The sequence below is a fragment of the Ictalurus furcatus genome, chromosome 7, assembly GCF_023375685.1.
Source record: "Ictalurus furcatus strain D&B chromosome 7, Billie_1.0, whole genome shotgun sequence".
NCBI classification, from domain to species: domain Eukaryota; kingdom Metazoa; phylum Chordata; class Actinopteri; order Siluriformes; family Ictaluridae; genus Ictalurus; species Ictalurus furcatus.
This window is the reverse complement of record NC_071261.1, coordinates 27,664,851-27,686,482: the sequence shown is the minus strand read 5'-3', so window position 1 is coordinate 27,686,482 and position 21,632 is coordinate 27,664,851. Positions and strand designations below refer to the sequence as shown.

Below are 21,632 nucleotides of genomic sequence, written 5' to 3'. Positions count from 1 at the left end.
ATAAGAAAATCCCATCTGTTCAACAGCTGGAACTTGAGACTTACTGTGTCAATCACTATAGGGATATATCTTGCTTTAGACGTCTCTATCACCTCATAAAAGAGAGAGAAAAAGGTATTATCTTAAGATAATGTAAAATTAAATGTTATCCAAAAAATGCTTAAGTGATGTTGGTCAATAAGCACATTTTAAATGTACTCAAAATCTTCATGTACACATATAAATGATTCATGAGTCTAAGTTGGGCTGCAATTCCAACTCCACAGTAGAACTGCCATATTTACCTAAATATATTCTAGTTTCAGGTGTACACAGTTCTTGAACTAATGGATTAAAGTTCAAAGTATCACCTAAGCAGCAGTGTACATGTGCTCCTTTCAGAGAAAGTTGGAATCACCTGTATGAGATCTTTTTTTGACATTCTCAAGAGTCTACAAGCCACTTTTTCTGGGAAATGAAATGAAAATGTTCATTATTAATCATAGGGAGCCATAAACATGAGGAGATGTGTTGTGCATCTTAAATTCATCACTGTATTCTATCTAACAAATATTTAAAATTCCACATGCTTTGTTTTTTTCAGTAACAAGTCTTTTAAGGTTTAAGCAGATTATATCATGGTCTGCAGGGGAAGTTCCATCCAGGGCCATTAGAGAGCACCCTGACTGTCTGTGCAGAACTTCTTCTTCTGTTGTCTCCCACATTTCCTGTTTTACCTTGCTCACCTGTTTGTTGTTTTTCTTGATTAGTTATCCTGTTAGTTCCCGGTTTTCACTCCTTTGTTGCTGGAGCATTATATTTATCTCTTTACTTTCATTTGAAGGTGTTTGTACTATGCATAGTCTTTTTGATAGTTTAAGTATTTCTAGCCTTGTTTATATAATTTGCCTAGTTTCTGGTTGGTATTCTTTTTTTTTTCCTGTCCTCATGTCTGTTTCTCTGAGTCTTTGTTCCTGTTCTCCATTTGCATTCGTATCCATCCATGGACTCCATCATGACAGATAGTCAGTTTTACTGTTAGAGCTGTTAATAAAAGGCCTAAAATGAGACACATGAATTTTAAACTTTCTCTAAGGGAGCAAATATATTGTTTCATTCACAGTCTGATGGTGTGAATGTTGCTGTCTGTGTGTGTTATCTGTCTTTTTCTGATGAGACAGGACACAAGTGAGTAAACTCTGTGTTCTTTGTTAAGGGACAACCAATAATCTTCAACATAATTCCAAACAGAGGTCAAAGTACAGGAAGGCAATGTCAAAGTAAGCAGATCCATAATCCAAATAAAAAAGCATACACAAGACAGACAAAAAACAGATTTACACAGGAACAGGAAACTAAGGTTCACTACTGCACTAGTAAACCCTACAAGATTTCAAGGAAGGTGAGAATCATCAGGGTATAAAAATACAAACAAATCATGGGATAAACTTAGAACAGATGTGCACATTAGGGAAAAGACCAACAATGAGAAAAGTGTAAAGACTGAACTAAAAACTGAAACAAAAGTAAATCATAAACAAAAGCACAGCAGCACTCACTGCAGGACACACGCTGTGCACTGAGGGGGAATTTGTGACAGTTCCACAGATTCCTGGTGCTGCTGGAGGCCGCAGTGGCACTGAACCTCCACTGAGTCTCAGAATTTTCCTCCTTTTTGTGTCTTGATTACTGTTAACAATTTTCAACAGACTAGCAGATAAAATATCCAGTTTAGGTGAACACAGCACTGTACTTGAAGCTTTTATATTACTGGGCTTCAGTTTCTGATTAATTCTACTTACTGCCTGTGGATGATATGAACATATTTCAAGTTATTTCCATTCTGCGCTCTCTGTGATCAGATGCATTTCTGAGGCAGAAAGTAATGTGACATAAGTTAATATAAGATGCTGTAGAGGCTGAAATGACTCGGTTAATCTTTCGTTATTAGGTCATTTCATTGAGTTCTGTTAGTGTTTGTGCTGAAAACCCTGGCACATGCCACAGAAACATGCATTTGTGACTGTTTTAATTTTGGCTTTTCTGAGAATGTAAAGGACAACATTTCCTCGTTTCTCACTGGTTAAAGTCACACAGCTCAATTATATTAAATTCAAATAATACAAAGTAAAGCTTAAATATTAAAAAATAAATGCATATGAGTATTACAAATACATCACGGATAGAAATCACTCCATTAAAAAAAAAAAAACAAAAAAAAACATAATGCATGATGAGAATTAAAGCTTTCATCCGAAATCACAGAATTTTTCAAAAAACAGCTAAAGACCCAGCTCTCCTGTGAGCACTTAACTAACCCCTAAAATGCCAACCTCCACATTATTAAAATAAATAAATAAATACAAAATAAAACTTACAGACTTATGGTTTTTATTAAAATATTAAAATGTATCAGAACTAAACCACACTTCACTCCAAAACTTATCTGCCCATGTATTTACTTCATAAAATATTACAAGATACGAATTATTCCATTTAATTACAAATATTACACTGTATCAAAACACATTGCATATTTATCCCTGAGTAAATGCTAAATTAAATAAATGGGTATTTAATTAAAAATAATCATTTTAAAATTAATATTCAATTTAAACAAAGTAAAAGTCATATAGCTAAAACAACAACAACATAAATAATACAAAGTAAAGCTTAAATAGTAAACAAATAAATGCATATGAGTATTACAAATACATCAGGAATAGAAATCACGCCATTAAAAAAGGCAAGATGAGAATTAAAGCTTTCATCCAAAATCTCAGAAATACAGAAATCACAGAATTTTTCAAAAAAACAGCTAAAGACCCACCTCTCCTGTGAGCATTTAACTAACCCCTAAAATGCCAACCCCACATTATTTAAAAAATAATAAAAAATAAAAATAAAATAAATAAAAAATAATAAAACTTACTCTGGCTCTTACTCCTCTACTCTGTGCACTTTGCTTCTCTAGAACTCAGTTGTAAATCTTGTATAGTAGCAGTACTTGTATTGTTCTCTGCTTGATATGTCACTTTGCTTGTATTTCCTCATTTGTAAGTCGCTTTGGATAAAAGCATCTGTTAAATTAATAAATTTAAACAGCATCACAGCCACTCATCACTAAAACTGTACTTACTGACAGAGCACATACACAAATGTGTTCTCTGTTGCACGGGGAGCTGCTGTTATTTAAAAGCTAGATGATAAAATAATGTAAAAACCCGAGACTCAGACAGACGCTTCAGCTTCTATCACTCTGTACGGTCTGTTGTCCTCAACAGGGTCAGCTGTAAAATACACAATCATGAACACTTCAAATTAGCCTCTTATTAAATGTTAGGGTTTAATTTTATGGCTAATGAAGAACACTGTGAGGTCTTACTTCGAGCTCTGTAACATTTCACTGCCAGAATGATGGTCACCAGCACATACGGAGAGGCCGCTACTGCACTGCTGAGGAGCTTCAGTACCGACAGTGGAGCTTTTCCATCTGATAGAACTGCAGGGAAAAATACCATGGATAATAAAATAATAATAATATAATTTACAAAATAATAAAGTATAATTAATCATATATAAAGCATTAATTTACTGGTCATACATTTACGTTTCATGCCAAAATATGAGTCTAATATTCCTCTATTAAGTCTGAACAGATGTCTTAATATGTTGCTTTATTTAACAACATACAGGGGTTTCTCTGGAATATTTATTTGAACATTAGGACGGTTATATTTGCTCTTTCCTACTGATCATGTAGAAGACGTAAAATAGTCACAGCCTATAGATGGTTTGCTGACTGTAAAGTGTCTAAAGTGGGCTTTAATAAATAAAGTGTTAATGCTTGAAATGCAAGTATCTTGTCTAAACATTAACACAGAGTCTAGCCTGCCAGTCTTTGATAATAACAAAGGTTTCCCTGGTCTACAGTACTTCAAATACAACATAACTTGTTCTTATTTTACTCAAAAATGCTGTAAAAGTGGTGTTATTTCAAGGAGGTTTAATGGGATTTCTACACTATAAATTCGAAACAGTACTAAATATAGAGTTGCTTAGAAAGTGTAAAGGAGCAATAAGTCATAATAAATATTGTGAAAATGCTTTAAGAATGGAAAACTGACTCCAACACAGCAAAAGTTTTATTTAAATTAATATACGAATTATTTCTCACCTCTGACTGAAACCCAGCTTTTCAATGACTCTCCTCTCTCTGGGTGTTTACAGTGGTAGAAACCTTCATCTGACTTTGAGACAGTACTGATGGTCATCTCTGCTGTAGTCTGAGACAGGAGGATGGAATCATTTTTGTAGAAATCAACACCAGAGTCTGAGATCTTTGAGTTGCGATATAAACAGCGTAAAGTCAGAGGATGTCCCTCAGTTACAGGATGGACAGGACTCTCCAGGATCACATCACCATCTGTGGAAAAGAGAAAGAAGACACTGAAATCAAAAAGTATGGGCTGTGTTTTATCTGGGAGGGTGTATGTACAGTAGTTTACCTTTAAAGAATTACTCTAAAAGAGATAAACTATATTCACCTTACCATGTAAAAGATACAATAAAGACTCAAAAGGTGTACCCTTGAGGGGATCACTCCAATGACAAGGAATGGTACAGGTTAGTATCATTTTCGTTTCTGAGAGAGTACAGATTGTTACGGCCCAGTCTAGGTTAGGCCGCACAGAGTAACCAGCTCGGGATTCAGTGGAGTTTGACCTTTAAAAATGAGGCAGTCAGGATTAACAACACAACCAGATTTGTGTTAAAAAGTAGTGGTATATTGTAACACACAAACTTATATACATATAACTGTACAAGGAACCAAACCAGGCATAACTTCAGGGTGGGCCAAGACCAAAATAATAGACAAAAGAATTCTATTATTAGGTTGCTAGCTTACCTAAAAGGAAGATAAAGAAAATACAATAAAGAAAATATTGTCTATTATTTTGGCCTTGGCCCACCCTGAAGTTACGCCTGTTTTGGTTCCTTGTACAGTTGTACACAACTTTATGGGTCAAGACAAACTCATCTGCAAAAATAGCAGTTTTGGACAGTGTAGTAATTCTCTGCTCGTTCAAATGCACCACCAGTGATTCTGACAAACATGACTTAAATTCCTCCAACAATATCAGTTCCCTAAACTGATCAAAATTCCTTACACCACTATCTGAACACCATTTATCACGTAGCATGGCTTTCTCACGGGCAAATTCCACATAGGTTTTGGTGCACGGACTTAGCCGTGTTCCTAAAATTTTGCCGGTAAGCTTCTGGCACGTGCTCATATGCTCAGAGAACCGTAGCCTTAACAGTATAGTACTCCAATCTCTGTTCTAAGGTGAGGGCGGAACATGCTTCTTGTGCTTTACCCAAAAGCTTACACTGCAGTAACAACGTCCACAAATTTTTTGGCCAACTTAATGTTGTGGCTATTCTCTCGAACACAGCAAAATAAGCATCTACTTCATCTTCTCTAAATACAGGCACTAGCCCGATGTGTCGGCTAACGTCAAAGTTAGGTGGACTCACCGATGAGGACGGCACTGGGGTAGGCTGCGGGCTGGAGTGCTCTGCGTCAACGGAATATGTAAATCTGTTACAGCCCAGTCTAGATTAGGCCGCACAGAGTAACCAGGTCGGGATTCAATTGGATTGACCTTTAAAAATGAGGGAGCCAGGAATAACAACCCAAACAAGGTTGTTCAAAAGGTTGTGGTATATTGTAACACACAGAATTATATACATATAACTGTACAAGGAACCAAACCAGGCATAACTTCAGGGTGGGCCAAGGCCAAAATAATAGACAAAAGAATTATATTGTTTAGGTCGCTAGCTTACCTAAAAGGAAAGTAACAAAGAAAATACAAATAGTTCCCTAACTACCTAATCCAAAAAACAGAGACAAAAGGATGTAACAGATATGTAACAGATTTGTTACGGCCCAGTCTAGGTTAGGCCGCACAGAGTAACCAGCTCGGGATTCAATGGAATTGACCTTTAAAAATGAGGGAGCCAGGAATAACAACACAACCAGGTTTGTGTTAAAAAGTAGTGGTGTACTGTAACACACAAAATTATATACAGACAACTGTACAAGGAACCAAATCAGGCGTAACTTCAGGGTGGGCCAAGGCCAAAATAATAGACAAAAGAAAGTGAGACTGGTCTCACTGTTAAATCGCTATCACTATAACTGTGAGACATGATATTTTGAGAAAATCAGTCTAATTAAAGTTCCAGTAAATGCACTAATGTGGTCCAAAGACACTAGTTTGTTTGTTTGGGGTTTTTTTAATCTCTCTAGGAAAATACATTTACAATACATTTTTTAAAGTATTCTATGATGTTTGTGGGTTTAGCCTTTTTTATTTTAATTTACTTATTTAGAATTACAAGGTACTCAGTGCTCATGTGGAATTCACAAATGAACTGGATGTAAATAGCAGATTTATTATTCTTAATAATATAGTTAATCTTAAATCCAGTTATGGACCATATCATGGTTTTGGAGCTAATAGTGCAGCCATTCAGAGCTACATGCTCTCCTGCCTGTACAATTAACATCACAAATCTTAAAGAACACAGCAGTAACGTAATAACTAAGAACATCACTTATACAACATGTTAAAGCTTTCATCATTTTCTCAGGTTATGGAATTAAAAAACTATGCAGTTATGTTAAACATAACAGAGTGACTCAGAGAGAAGGAAACAGAGAGCTACATGAGCTAAAGAGTTTAACATAATGTTAATTTAAAGTAACTAATGGCACTGTGTTCAGTAAAATTTCCAGAAATTCCTCAATTACTTTCAGACATTGAAATAGGTTTCATTACAATGCTGTCAATCATAAAATACTAAATTAGTTTTCATGTGTTATTATTACAACTAAGGTATCACTTATCTTCTTTACAATTCATTAAAATAGATTTTTTAATGTTACAGTAGGTCTGGTTTATGTATTAAACTATTACTGATGAGAACATTGAAGACTCACTGTGCACTGTGATGTTGACAGGATTACTGCGTCCTCCTGATTCAGACTGACACCAGTAAACTCCAGTGTGTGATGTAGAGAGGGGGCTGATGTTACATGTAGATACTGAAACTGATGAACAATCAGACACTGTCTCACTGTGTGTGTATCCTCTCACTGTCCATCCAGTAGAGTCACTCTGGTCCTCACAGCTCAGTGAGAGAGAGTCAGCAGTAAAGTGTTGAGTTCTGCTGGGATTGATGATCAGAGACACTGGACGAGATTCACCTGTTAATTATATTAATATTATCACATTTAAATTTATGCCAATATTATATTAACATTTAATTTTAGTTAATAAAGTAAGAAAATTAAAAGAGATTTGTGGTGTGAAGTAAGGAAGATAACATCTTAAACTGTAAACAGAGTATAAAAGCTGGTAGCAATGACAATTTAGGTTCAGGTTTACTTCTGTTAGAGAAGAAACACACAGTTCAGGAGTAATGTAATCTTTTCTGTAATAATCACCTCTACAGAGAGAAAAAACACTTTTACTGTCTCTGTGATACTGGTCTCAGCTAAACAATAACTAGGCCTACATCTTTTTCTACTATCATATTCCTTTATTATTGTAGTGTATTAAGTTAAAATAATCATTTATTCATTTACATTTATTTAAGAAACAGGAAACTGCCCAAACATTAGACCAATAGCAGGTCCCTACATGATGTGATACTTCAGTTCATCAGCGTTGTGTGGTTTATTATGAGTAAATGATTTAAGAAGTAAATAAAACTATTTACACAAGTGAATGAGTTTCTTCTTGATGAACACACACTAAGATGCCTTTGCTCTTGCTGTACAAAGATGATGCATTCTTTTGATAAACATTACTCTTTTAGTGGATATTATCCAAATTAATAAACAGAAGTAGAATAATTTTAATAAAATAAAAAATTAATAAATGTTTAGAATCCATAAAACTGAATATAGCAAAAACATTTTAAACAAATAAAGAATAATTTAAACATATACTATAGTTACATAATTATACAAATATAATACTTCTTTAAACAATTACTAAAATAATAAAATAATTATTTTTTCACATTCTTCCTTTAAATCCATAGTGAAAAAGTAGAAAACATGGTGTACCTCTCACTGTAATTGTGGCTGGATCACTGATCTCTGACTTGTAGTTTCCCCTGCGTGCTTTACAGTAGTACTGTGTTTCTCCTTCATTAGAGACTGTTACACTGAGTGTGTTGGTGTCTGTGATTCCAGGAGACAGGGGATTTGATTCCTGATAATCTTTGTACCAGAGAAAAGTCCATCCAGTAGACAGCAGATTACAGGTCAGAGTAACTCTGTCTCCAGTGTAGACGGAGCTCTGAGGACTCACTCTCACAGTCGGTTTGGGTTTTTCTGTTGATATGAAATGATGAAGAGCCGCGTTTACATTTACAACATAAGAAGTAGTTTTATCTTTGTGTCTAATTAAGCAATTATATGCAGTGTTTATTGTAAAGTTTACAGTGAGTTTATATGCAGTACATTCTCTACAAAAATGAAAATTAATGATTGAACTGAAGTGTAAAGGTCACTGTATTGCCCCTGTGCTTTTTCACATGATGTTTTATAAATCGTTTCTCAAATTCTGAACCATGCTGCACACATTAGTGTCTTTTTTTTAATGTCATTAAATCATTTAACTCTTTACGGTAAAAGCACAGCAGTGAAACTTTGGCAGTAGAATCAGCTTGACTATTAGGTGAAGAAGAATGTGTTTCTCATAAATGTCAGTTATTTTCTATCAATTTAAATAATAGCTGAGGAAAAATTCACACCAATCAGAATAGCTAATAAGTTGTAGTGATTCTTTACAAATCAAATGAATCAGTTACTTTAAATTAGGAAAGTGAAAATCAAAAGTAAATAGAAAAAGGAGCTTTAAAATCATTATAATGAGACTGTGTTATTCATTTGATAAAATCTGGAACAAAATCTGAAACTACTGATAACTTATATATATATATTATAAGTAATAACACACACACACACACACCTGATACAGTGAGTGTAACAGGATCACTCGTCTTTGAGATCTGAGAGTCACTTCTCCTCCTCCCTCTGCAGGTGTATTTACCACTGTAATAATTACTGATGCTGAACTCCTGTGTTGTGAGGGATGTGTATAATGTGTTATCATCCCTATACCAGTCGTATGTCCACTCCGTGTCTCCTCCTTCGTTTGTGTCACACCTGAAAGTCACAGTCTCTCCTCTGAACACCTGTGTATCAGGCTTTATAATCACCACAGGTTTAGGACTCTCTGTAATAAATAAAAACAAAATCACTACTGTCTCTATAAATTAATTCATTTCCATCACTATTATTTACACAAGTATGAACATTTTAAAATTGAATACAGAATGTAGGTAACTATTCAGAGTGTAGATACAGTATATCTGCTCACATGTAAATGATTAAGCTCTGACAGACAACAATCACTACTGATGAAGTAAATGTAGATCACAATTTTAAATACAGACTCAGCCCTAAAAATAATCAGGTCACTGTACTGACAATTAACATCTACACTATTTATTCATGTCTGAATTACAGTGTGTTGGCGATCCTGTTTATCTTTTCATAAGATCTTTAGGAACGCTGAGTGTCAGCAAGGGAACAAGAAACTAAAGGTAAAAGATACACTGGTATGCTAGCAATGATTTCGTAGCAAACACAAACACGCTTTCGACGAAGTCAAGCGAACCCCCACCGTTGAAATGAAAGGTACAGTTAGTCGAAAAGAGGCTTGATCATGAGGAAAAAAATCATCGACATCGAATATACGTAGAAAAGAAGCTTGAACAATGTTAACATTCTTGAAACGCTATATTACTTTGAAATTTTGCGAAAAAAAATGTTTAATGAAGGTACTGCTGTGAACTGACACTAACATTTTTTTTTATTTCATTTTTTGATAGTGTATTCTCCAATTTACTGGAATGCGAAATCTCTTGCATACGAAATTGCACATACGAAACCAAACATACGAAGCTAAGCACGCGCATGCGCAGATATCATCCCTAAAACACGTTGGATTTCTTTGTACATACAGTATCTCATAAAAGTGAGTACACCCCTCACATTTTTGTAAATGTTTGATTATATCTTTCCATGTGACAACACTGAAGAAATGACACTTTGCTACAATGTAAAGTAGTGAGTGTACAGCTTGTGTAACAGTGTAAATTTGCTGTCCCCTCAAAATAACTCAACACACAGCCATTAATGTCTAAACCGCTGGCAACAAAAGTGAGTACACCCCTAAGTGAAGTCTTTACTACACTAATCACTTCTACAGTAAAACAGTATTACTCTCTCTGTGATGTCACTAAACATCTTATGACTACTTTCAAATTATTTTACAATTTTCAGTTAGTAAAATGATGAGAATGAAAATAGGGATATTAAATGTAAAGCTTCACTGGGATTGAAGTGAGGGTCAGAAAATAACTGCTGTGTGATGATGCAGGTCTCTAATCTCTCTCTACTCTACATCAGTTTATTTTTATGGGTGAATAGAGTAGGGTTGCAGCGGTATAGATTTGAACGGTACGATAACCATGTCAGAAAATATCACCGTTTCACACTATTATTATTATTATTATTATTATTATTATTATTATTATTATTATTTTTGTTGTTGTTGTTTTGTTGTTGCTGTTGTTAATAGTATTATTATTATTATTTACAGTGACCCTTAAAGGAATGAAAACAGAAGAGTTTTTGTTTGAACAAACACATTATCATAATTGAAACTTGAAATCATTATGTGTAAAAAAATAAAAAATCCCTTGTGAAAATAAAATAAATAAAAAATCTCTTTTCACTGGTGAAATAGAACAAAAACAGACAATATCGAGTCTAAAATGTAAGTCACTTAATATTAGCTTATTATTTAGGTTAGGATTATACGTTATTACATGCTGTATGAAGGTACAGGCTTCTACACTATAGGATTATACGTTATTCCATTAAATTCAATTTTATTTGTATAGCGCTGTTAACAATGGACATTGTCTCAAAAGCAGCTTTACAGAAACATATAAAACACAGGATAGAGATTTTAAGTGTGTGAATTAATCCCTATTGAGCGAGCCGGTGTCGAAGGTGGCAAGGAAAAATTCCCTAAGATGATATGAGGAAGAAACCTTGAGAGGAACCAGACTCAGAAGGGAACCCGTCCTCATCTGAGTAACAACTGATAGTGTGAAAGTAAAAGAAAGTTTGTTATGGTTTTAACATGAAATCATTGTTGAAATAGATCACTGTTCACCATAGGAGATCTGAGTGCAAAATTGTATGTGGTAATTGCAGTCCCAAGGCCATCACTGCAACCGTAGTCCCAGCAACCACAGTGAGAATGTCCATGTGGAACAGTAAAGGATTATACGTTATTGTATGCCGTATGAGGGTACAGGCTTCTACAGTATAGGATTATACGCTATTGAATGCTGTTTGATAATTCTATAATTATATTCTGTTAATTTTGATTTTTCCCACTATTGATTCATGTCTGTGTTACAGTGTGTTTGCTTTCCTGTTTTCTTGTGTCACGGTTTCCCCTATAAGCAGCGCGCTGGAGAGCATGTGGGCGCGCGTGCACAAGCAAGGTGCGCGAGCGCCCGCTCTTCATATGTTGACAACTGTGACATTGTTTACTATGGACATGTGCTTTTGTTATGTTTCATGTTAGATTAGTGCATTTAGTTCACGCTGGTTTTTCCGCTCCCAGTTCCTAGTCTTAGTCTATGTTTCTTGTTTTGTATCTTGACCCTGTTTTCCGTGACCACGACCTTGATTCCTTCTTTGCCCCTTTATGCCTGTTTGCCAATCGCCTGACCTTTGCATATTTTTGGATTACGTTTCTGGATCACGATTTGGATTTACCTGCCTGTGTCTCTCTTTAATAAAACTGTTAAACTGCATTTGCATCCGTCCTAATCTCCCTACGTCTCTGGACATGACATCTTGACTATTCAACTTTAGAAACAATAATAGTATCAGCAAGCAAACAAAAAACTAAAGGTAGAAGATACACAATAATACTAGAAATGACTGACTGAGTATAGTTTGTTTACAGTTTCAACAGGAAAAAAATAATGCTGGAAAACAATAATTCTGATGTACATGTCCTTACTCATTACTGCATGTCTACAGGCACACACACACACACACACATACACACACACACACACACACACACACACACACACACACACACACACACACACACACACTTCACTGCACACACAACTAATGGTATTACAACAATAAAATGGGATTCTGTACCCCAAAACACTCATGTATATTATAACTATTTAAATAAACCATGTTAACATGCTGGAAATGAAGCAACACAACTCACTGAAATTGTAGAAATATTTAATTGAGTAAAGTTTAAAGTTCTCTAAAGACATAAAGACGAAGAAACTGACTTGACACAGACAGTGAAACAGGATTACTATTTTCAGTGTTCTGTGCCACTGGTCTCAAATTTATAATGCTTGTGTTATAACTTTATTATTATTGTTATTATTATATATATATATATATATATATATATATATATATATATATATATATATATATATTTTTTTTTTTTTTTTATTTTAAGCACTTGTCTTAATCATCTATAAAATGAGCGGACTGAGTTTTACATGCATATTAAAGCAAATAATAATAATTTTAAAAAACCTCCAATAAATGAAATGTACATAAATCACCTGTTTGTGTACAGTGGATGAGTCCAGCCAGCACTAAAGGTTCAGAGGGAAAAACAAACGACAGGTTAATTAAGAGATAAAACATTCGGGGGTGTGCTGTTATAGGAAATTAATGAACAACAGGGTGGTGTGATGTGGCCCAGTAGAAGCAGGTTTACTCTTACCATCCCAAAGTAGATTATTTTCCAATTATTTCCTGTTCTGGAGTGTTTCATTCCTGTTATACCACAGTAATTTACCACCAATTACAAATATTAAGTTTATTAATGAACTACATTCCCCTCTGAAACTATTGAAACAGCAAGGCAAATTCATTTGTTTTTACTGTAGACTGAAGACATTTGGGTTTGAGATCAAAAGAGGAATATAAGAAGAGTGTTCAAAATTTCAGCTTATATTTCCTGGTATTTATATGTAGATGTGTTAAACAACATAGAACACAGCACATTTTGTATCAGACCACCAAATTTGTAGGCAAGCAAAATATTGGAACACGTGACTGACAGGTGCTTCTTGTTTCACAGTTCTGTCTCGTTTGACTGATTGTTTAAACAATCAATACTGTAGTGCTGAACATCTACTATTGGTTTTTGCCTTCAGTTTCACCTATGAAGACTGCATTTGTTGTTAAAAAGGATAGGCCATCATGAAGACCAGAGAGCTGTCTATGGGAGAAATGCAAGCCATTTTGAAGCAGAGAATCAATCAGAGGCATTGCACAAACACTGGGCATAGCCAATAGAACAATTTGGAATCCTAAAAAAGAAAGAAATCACTGGTGTACTGAGAAACAGACACCGAATTGGTCAGCCAAGGGAAAAAAAAAACAACAACTGATGATAGAAATATTGTGAGAAACCCAAAAATCAACTCAACTCACCTCAACTCATCTGATTTATATAGCACATTTTAAAACAACAGAGTTGACCAAAGTGCTTCACAAATTGAAAAACAGTAAAATGAAAAACACAAACAACACACACACAAACACACGGACATCAACAGCAATACAAACTCCAACAAGAACTGCATATACAGAGTGCGATCAATATCAGAGCAAATATTTCAAGTACTCAGGGTTCCCCCAATTCAAATGCCAAAGGATAAAGATGTGTTTTCAGCTGAGACTTAAAAATCTGCACTGTGAATCTCCAAGTGAATATAAAGCAGGAAATTATTCCATAATTTAGGAGCAAGTACAGAGAATGCCCTTTGACTTTTGCTTAGACTGAGGGGCATTTGGAGATATGTAATATAATGTAGAGCCAAGTTATGTACTGCTTTCAAAACAAATAATAAAATCTTAAAATCAATCCTGAACTGAAAAGGCAGCCAGCGAAGAGATGATAACACAGGAGTAATATGCTCCCCCTTTTTGCTAGATTTGGCTACAGATTTCTGCACAAGTTGTAGGCAGGACAGTTTCCCCTGAAAGAGTCATGCATAGAGTGAGTTGCAGTAGTCCAATCTAGATGTAATACATCTACATTTTTTAAAACTAAGAAAAGGTTTTAGCTTTGAAATCATCCTAAGCTGAAGAAAGCTGCCTTTAACAACAGAACTGATCTGTTTATCAAAGCTAAGGGTTGAATCAGTTATGACACCAATATTTCTCACTTTCTCAGCTATTGCTAAAAGAGCAAGAATACTGGTTATCTTCTCTGTGTGTTTTGGTGGACCAAATATAATAATCTCTGACTTTCTTTCATTTAGTTTAAGAAAGTTGTCAGTCAGCCAATTTTTAACATCTTCTAAATGTGTAACGGATCGGGACTGGAGGCGGATGCAGATGCAGATCAAAGTCTTTATTAACCACGTAACTCTAAACCAAAGAAAACAAGGTCTTCACTGGAAAATGGGAAACTGGAATCATGGCATAAACCGAGATCATGAATCAAGGCATGTAAACAAACGACATCAACTATACAAACAATAATACTGACCAAAGTACTCACTAACCAAGGGGTTTAAATAGTAAACATAATCACAACCAAAACATGGACACCTGGGGCAAATTAAAGACACTTAATCTAAATGCTCAAGCAGGAAGCAAGCGAACCAAAACAAAGTCACATGACTCATCCCGAGCTGAGCCACTGTGCCATCTGCTGGCCGTGGTGTAAGAGAACCCCCCTCCAACGGGGGTCCCGGGTCCCTGTCCAAGCTGTCTCTCGCTGCGACGGAAAGCAAGTCAGCCTCCGTCGGGCAGCAGATGGGCGGAGCCACACCCCCACCAGGGTTGAAAGTCGGGGCGCCGCCCCTGGCGGCGCTGGACCGCTGGACACCACCCCCAATGGCACTGGAACACAGGGCGCCACCCCCAGTGGGACAGGAGGGCTGGGCGGCGTCCCCAGCGGGACAGAAGGGCTGGGCGGCGGGACGGCCTTCTCGGCCAGACAGGACAGCGGGACGGCCTTCTCAGCCGGGCAGGGCAGCGGGACGGCCTCCTCGGCTTGGCTGGACAGCAGGACGGCTTCCTTGGCTGTGCAGGGCAGCGGGACGGCCTCCTCGGCTGGGCTGGACAGTAGGACGGCTTCCTCGGCTGTGCAGGGCAGCGGGACGACCTCCTCGGCTGGGCTGGACAGCAGGATAGCTTCCTCGGCTGTGCAGGGCAGCGGGATGGCCTCCTTGGCTGGGCTGGACAGCAGGACAGCTTCCTCGGCTGTGCTGGGCAGTGAGACGACCTCCTCGGCTGGGCTGGACAGCAGGACAGCTTCCTCGGCTGTCGGGAGCTCCACCGCAGAGACCTCCCCGTAGGCCTCAGGCTGGAGCTCTGCTGTCTTCGTTGCCCCCCCCCCCCCCCCGAAAAAATTTCTGGGCCAGCCTTCACCTCTGGACAGCGCGGCGTGGTGCAATTCCCCTGCAGTGGGAAGCTCCAGATGCTCAGGTCACTCTGCTGGCTGCGTGGCGCTGTACAGTTCCCCTGCAGTGGGAAGCCCCAGATGTTCCGGCCGCTTTGCTGGCTGCGTTGCATGGCGTGGTTCTCCCGTGGTGGGGACGGGGTCAAGGGCGCGGGGGGCGACGTGGCGCGTAGCTCAGCTTGCAGCTGTCTCTGTTCTGCTACCATGCGCTTGAGCCGAGCAAGTTCCTTGCTGAGCTGTTGGTTGAGCTCCTGGAACAACACGGATGGTGGCGTGGCGCATGGACCGGCTCGCTGCAGCAGCTTTTGTTGCGCGATCTGGTGAGTAATCCACGCCAGTGCTTCGTCCATTAGTCCGTTCCTCTCCCAGAACACTCGGTTCAACTCCACGCTCATTTTGTTGATCTGCTGCTTCCGTTTGGTGGGCTCGGTATTCTGTAACGGATCGGGACTGGAGGCGGATGCAGGTGCAGATCAAAGTCTTTATTAACCACATAACTCTAAACCAAAGAAAACGTGGTCTTCACCGGAAAACGAGAAACTGGAATCATGGCATAAAACAAGATCATGAATCAAGGCATGGAAACAAACGACCTCAACTATACAAACGATAATACTGAGCGAAGTACTCACTAACTGAGGAGTTTAAATAGTAAACATAATCACAACAAAACATGGACACCTGGGGCAAATTAAAGACACTTAAACTAAATGCTCAAGCAGGAAGCGAGCAAACCAAAACAAAGTCACATGACTCGTCCAGCGCCGAGCCACTGTGCCATCTGCTGGCCATGGCATAACAAAATGGTGCATAAGGGACTTTAGAGACTGACTGTTCCCAATTTTAAAAGAAAGATATAACTGTGTGTCTTCTGCATACCTGTGATAAGAAATACCATGATGATGGCAGATAGAGCCCAAAGGATGCATGTATAGCAAAAACAGAATAGGACCCAGAATAGACCCCTGAGTGAGACCATGTTTTAGGATAACCATAGAGGAAGAAGAGTTTCCAGTGTTCACAGAAAATGTTCTATCATATAAATAAGAATCAAAGCATTTTAGTACGACCCCTCGAATGCTGACTTCATACAACAGTCAGGGACATCACCAACAACCTCTACAGGACAGGGGTGAAAGTATCACAATCCACCGTTCGAAGAAGACTTCGAAAGCAGAAATATAGCAGCCATACCACAAGATGCAAACCACTCTTGAACATTAAGAATCAGAAAGCCAGATTGGAATTCGCAAAGAAATACAGAGATGGGTCACAAAATTTCTTGAACCAAGATTAACCTCTACCAAAGTAATGGAAAGGCCAAAGTGTGGAGAAAGAAAGGACCTGCTCATGATCCAAAACATGCTCATCTGTAAAACATGGTGGCGGTAGTGTCATGGCTTGGGCTTTCATGGCTCCTTCTGGAACAGGCTCACTAATCTTTATTGATGATGGAACTCATGATGGTAGAAGCAAAATGAATTACAGGAAGTTTACAGGAACATTTTGTCTTCCAATTTACAGAGAAATGCATCCGAATTATTCAGGAAGAACTTTATCATGAGCAGGACAATGATCTAAAACACACTGCCAACTCAACAAAGGACTTTATCAGGGGAAAAAGTGGAAGGTTTTAGACTGGCCAAGTCAATCACCAGACATTTCACCTCATGACAAGGAGACTGACGGGAAAAACCCCTCCAAAACAAACAGCAACTGAAAGAAGCTGTGGTAAAAGCCTGGAAAAGCATCACAAGAGAAGAAACCAACTATTTCATGTCACTGAGTCGCAGGCTTGATGCAGTTATTGTAAGTATTAAGTATTATTTAATACTTTATCTGTTCCTATTCTCTTTCTCACCTAAAAATTGTGTGGTCTGATACAAAAGGTTCTGTTTTATGTGTTTTACACAACTAAATGTAAATACCTGGAAAGAAAAGCTGAAATCCTAAAATCTCGTCTGATGTCCATTTTTTTGATCTCAAACCCAAATGTCATTGACAGTGCAAACAAATGAATTGGCCTTGCTGTTCCAATAGTTTTGGAAGAGACTGTATATGCTGCACTTTTCAACCATTTATGTTTAGTGCTGTGTGACAAACACAGGACGCAAACCAGAAGTTAGTTCTTGTTATCACTTGTGCTATAGCTGCTACAAACAGTTGTTCCACTTTACAAGTTTCTTGGATACTGGAGACTCTTTCCATAAATGTTAAATAAAGTCTCTTTACAGAAAATAACATATCAACCATTATGCACTCTTCTTTGTTAAATAACACCATTTCCTCCACCATACAATCCATGTGATCTAGCTGTTACTACAGAAAAGATAAAGTGTGAGAACATTAATATAAACCTGTGCTTTGTCTTGCAGCCTGCACTATTATACAAGTGTCTGTTACAGAAAATGTATAAAGCAACACTAACACTAACACAGTGATTCTCAAACTGTGGGGCCGTCAGATGGCGCTGGGGGTCACATAGAAATTCTAGAACATTATTTAAAAAAAATATATTTTACCTGTATGTAAGTCTGGATTGTCAACCTTTGAACTATGATGTATATAAAAATGAGAAATATTAATAAATTAAATCAATTATACACAGCAACTTAAGACACACACCAAACAGAGACATCCGTTGATATGCTAATATCCTGTTAGCCACACACTGATAAAACCTACGGCTATTTGAAATGGATAAGTATTTTGATAGAGGACATAGTCTCTTAGCTGAGAAGGGGGGGGGGGGGGGGGGGGGCTCACGCTGAAAACAATTGAGAACCACTGTTCCAACCAATCAGAATCAAGAATTTAACCTCAATGTGGTAAATATGAATTATTATCTGTTAAACACAGGCCATATTAAAATGTCATGCAAAGTTGAAGTTGTATAAAAAGTTCAAATCAGTCTGTACCTGTCCTATATTAATTTCACACTCTATATGCTAATGATCTTAAATCCACAAATAGATTTATTCAAAGCAGCGTCTTGAACACAGTGCCATGTCTCTATTAATATACTGGCGCGACGGGCAGAGAGCCGGCGCACACAAGAAGGAAATCGCTCCTTCTCCAACTGCCGCACCGGCACGACGTGGGCAGCTTCGTGCCGAACATTCCGCCAGCCGGAAGGACCGCTGCGGCGGGGCGGGACTGACGCGACGCCGGCCAGCGATTGGCGGACCCAACGGAGAAATTCCACCACTCAGGCGACGGCGGAGGAGGATAAAAGGGCGCGCTTCCGGCCGTACGGGAGAAGAGAAGACCGTAGCGACAAGACGGACTCCGTGCATGTTTTCCAGCGACATAGCGACTCGCAATCACCGAGCACGACGGTAACCTCACGCCCCACGCTAATCTCTCTCTCTCTCTCTCTCCCCACAAAAGGTGCAAGCGCGGACGAGATCGCCGGGTGGTGAGAGTCCCACCTACGGAGGACGCCGGCCCGGGAAAACCCTCGCCCCCGTCTCGGGAATCCCGCCTCCGCCACGAGTAGGCTACACCGGCAGTCACGCTTCCACAAGCCCCGCACTCATCCCCTCACAACCCACTCACTTCACCCTTGCACCAATAAACCACCGTTTGTGAACGTTCTTCTGCCTCCTGTGGGTCTGTACTCCGCCCTTCCCCGGGCTAATTCCTCACACTGGTGGAGGATGCGGGCATAGTACAGACTCGCCTACCACAAACGTAAAAAAAAAAAAAAAAAAAAATGAGAGAGAGAAAAAATAAATAAATTAAAAAAAAAAAAAAAACGAGAGAGAGAAAAAATAAATAAATAAATAAATACCAAAACCCCCCCCCCCCCCAAAAATGGACCACGCCCTGCGACACCTGCTGAAGACAAGCCTCCAGCAGCACGCTGTGACGCAGCAGCTCGCCGAGAGCCTTCAGGTCGCCACACAGACACTGATCGCCATGAGGACTGAGACCCCCGCCGCCTCCGTGCCTCTCCCCGACGCAAGTAGCGAGACCCGCCGTCTACTACCCCCCCTCGGCCCCGAAGAGGACCTCGAGGCGTACTTTGAAGCCTTCGAGAGTATCGCCCGCCGGGAGGGGTGGGACCGTGACGACTGGCCACGCGCCCTTGGTCCACTGCTCACGGGAGAGGCCCGAACAGCCTACTATGCCCTCGAGCCAGAGGAGGCCGCGGACTACCTGGCGATGAAGGAGGGAGTCCTGGCATGGTGTGGCCGAACCCCTGGCCAGGCTGCTACTGAATTCCATCGCTGGGTTTATCGACCAGGGGCCCGACCACGTTGCCAGATGAACGCCCTCATCCGGACCACCAAACGATGGCTCCGGCCGGATCGGCATACCGCCTCGGAGGTGGCGGAGAAAGTGGCGGTCGACCGTTTCCTGAGGGCGCTACCCCGGGCAGAGAGACAGGCCGTAGGGGCACACGCCCCAACTACGCCCCAGGAACTCCTAACTGTCCTGGAGCGAACCTTGGCCACCCTGGAGCTCGACCCCGGGGAGCAGCAGCACCTCGATCGGCCCCCGGTGCCCCGGGCCCCCGGTCCGACCGCCAGACCCGGCCCCGCACCTGGAGGAACCCCCAGAGGGCGCCCACTTGTGAACACCCCCGAGACGAGCCCATGCCTACAGAGCCGGAGAGGGAAGCCGCCCGGCTGCTTACAAAACCATGGCTGGCAGGCTGCGCCCTCCATCAGCAGCAACCGCCGGAGGCGCCCTCCTTGACGGTGTGGGTCGAAGGGAGACCGGTAACCGCCCTGCTGGAGACCGGGAGCACGGTGACCCTCGCACGGCCCTCCATCCTGCCTGAGGAGCGCCGCCCAAGGGGGACGCTCACCGTGACCTGCGTCCATGGGGACACCCGGGAAGTCCCCTCAGCCGAGGTCCAGATCCGGGGCGAAGCCGGCACCTGGCCCCTCCAGGTCGGAATCGTCCCCGAACTCCCCGTGCCCCTCCTCCTGGGACGAGACTGGCCAGGACTCCTGGTGGTACCGAGAGCCAAGCCCCGGAGATTGCGGTGACGTACGAAGGGGACCCCAGCCCGGCCGGCCTACCTGGCCCAGGATGATGGAGAGGCCACCACGGAAGGTAAGACCCCCCAAGCTACTAACCCTCTGTCGTCTGTCTTTCCCCAGGTGAACCGAGAGGGGAAGTTCGGCTGGGAGCAGAAGGAGGACGACCGGCTGAAGCACTGCTGGGCTCAGGTATGGGTGATAGACGGGGTCGACCAGAGTCCAGACCTGAGGCTCCCCACATCGTACTTCCTTGTCCGAGGGGGGCTCCTCTACCAACGGGCCTGCCGCCGCGGGGAGCAGGTGGACCTACTGGTGGTGCCCCGACCCAAGACGGCCGTCTTATTGCACCTAGCCCATACCCATCCACTCGGCGGCCACCTGGGGGCCCGAAATACCCTGGAGAAGCTGCGGGACCGCTTCGTGTGGCCCGGGATGGATGCGGAGGTCCGGGCCTTTTGCCAACAGTGCCCGCAGTGCCAGCGCATGGCCCCGCGGAGGCCCCCGCCGGCGCCCCTGATCCCCCTGCCCATTATCGGCGTCCCGTTTGAGCGAGTGGGCATGGATCTCGTGGGGCCCCTACCCAAGTCTGCCCGGGGCCATGAATACATCCTGGTCCGTGTCGACTACGCCACGCGGTACCCCGAGGCGGTGCCGCTCCGCAAGGCCACCTCGCAAAACATCGCCAGGGAGCTGGTACTCCTCTTCAGTCGAGTGGGGATCCCCAAGGACGTTCTGACCGACCAAGGTACGCCTTTTGTCTCGAAGCTAATGGCGGATTTGTGTCGTCTGTTGCAGGTGAAGCACCTCCGGACATCGGTCTACCACCTCCAAACCGACGGGCTGGTCGAGAGGTTCAATCAGACCCTCAAGCGGATGCTGCGCCGGGTGGTGGATGAGGAGGGAAGGAACTGGGACCTCCTCCTCCCCTACGTACTTTCTGCCGTTCGGGAGTGCCCCCAGGCGTCCACGGGCTTCACGCCCTTCGAGCTCCTGTTCAGGCGGCGCCCGTGGG

General features: G+C 41.0%; 1 protein-coding gene across 1 annotated transcript; it reads right to left on the bottom strand.

Moving 5' to 3' along the window:
- Window positions 1-6,855: 6,855 nt before the first annotated feature.
- LOC128610346 (carcinoembryonic antigen-related cell adhesion molecule 5-like) lies at window positions 6,856-14,821 on the bottom strand. Its single transcript, XM_053629604.1, has 4 exons — window positions 12,766-14,821; window positions 9,036-9,302; window positions 8,126-8,395; window positions 6,856-7,258 (listed from the first exon to the last, which is right to left on the bottom strand). The coding sequence occupies exons 1-4, from the start codon at window positions 12,848-12,850 to the stop codon at window positions 6,957-6,959; spliced, it is 924 nt and encodes a 307-aa protein (XP_053485579.1). The 5' UTR covers window positions 12,851-14,821; the 3' UTR covers window positions 6,856-6,956.
- Window positions 14,822-21,632: the final 6,811 nt, after the last annotated feature.

Coding starts and splice junctions, on each gene's coding strand:
- LOC128610346 (XM_053629604.1), bottom strand. CDS start 12,850: ATGTTTTATCTCTTAATTAACCTGTCGTTTGTTTTTCCCTCTGAACCT. Junction 9,303..12,765: donor CATCCACTGTACACAAACAG/GTGATTTATGTA, acceptor TATTTATTACAG/AGAGTCCTAAACCTGTGGTG. Junction 7,259..8,125: donor AGCCACAATTACAGTGAGAG/GTACACCATGTT, acceptor TATAATTAACAG/GTGAATCTCGTCCAGTGTCT.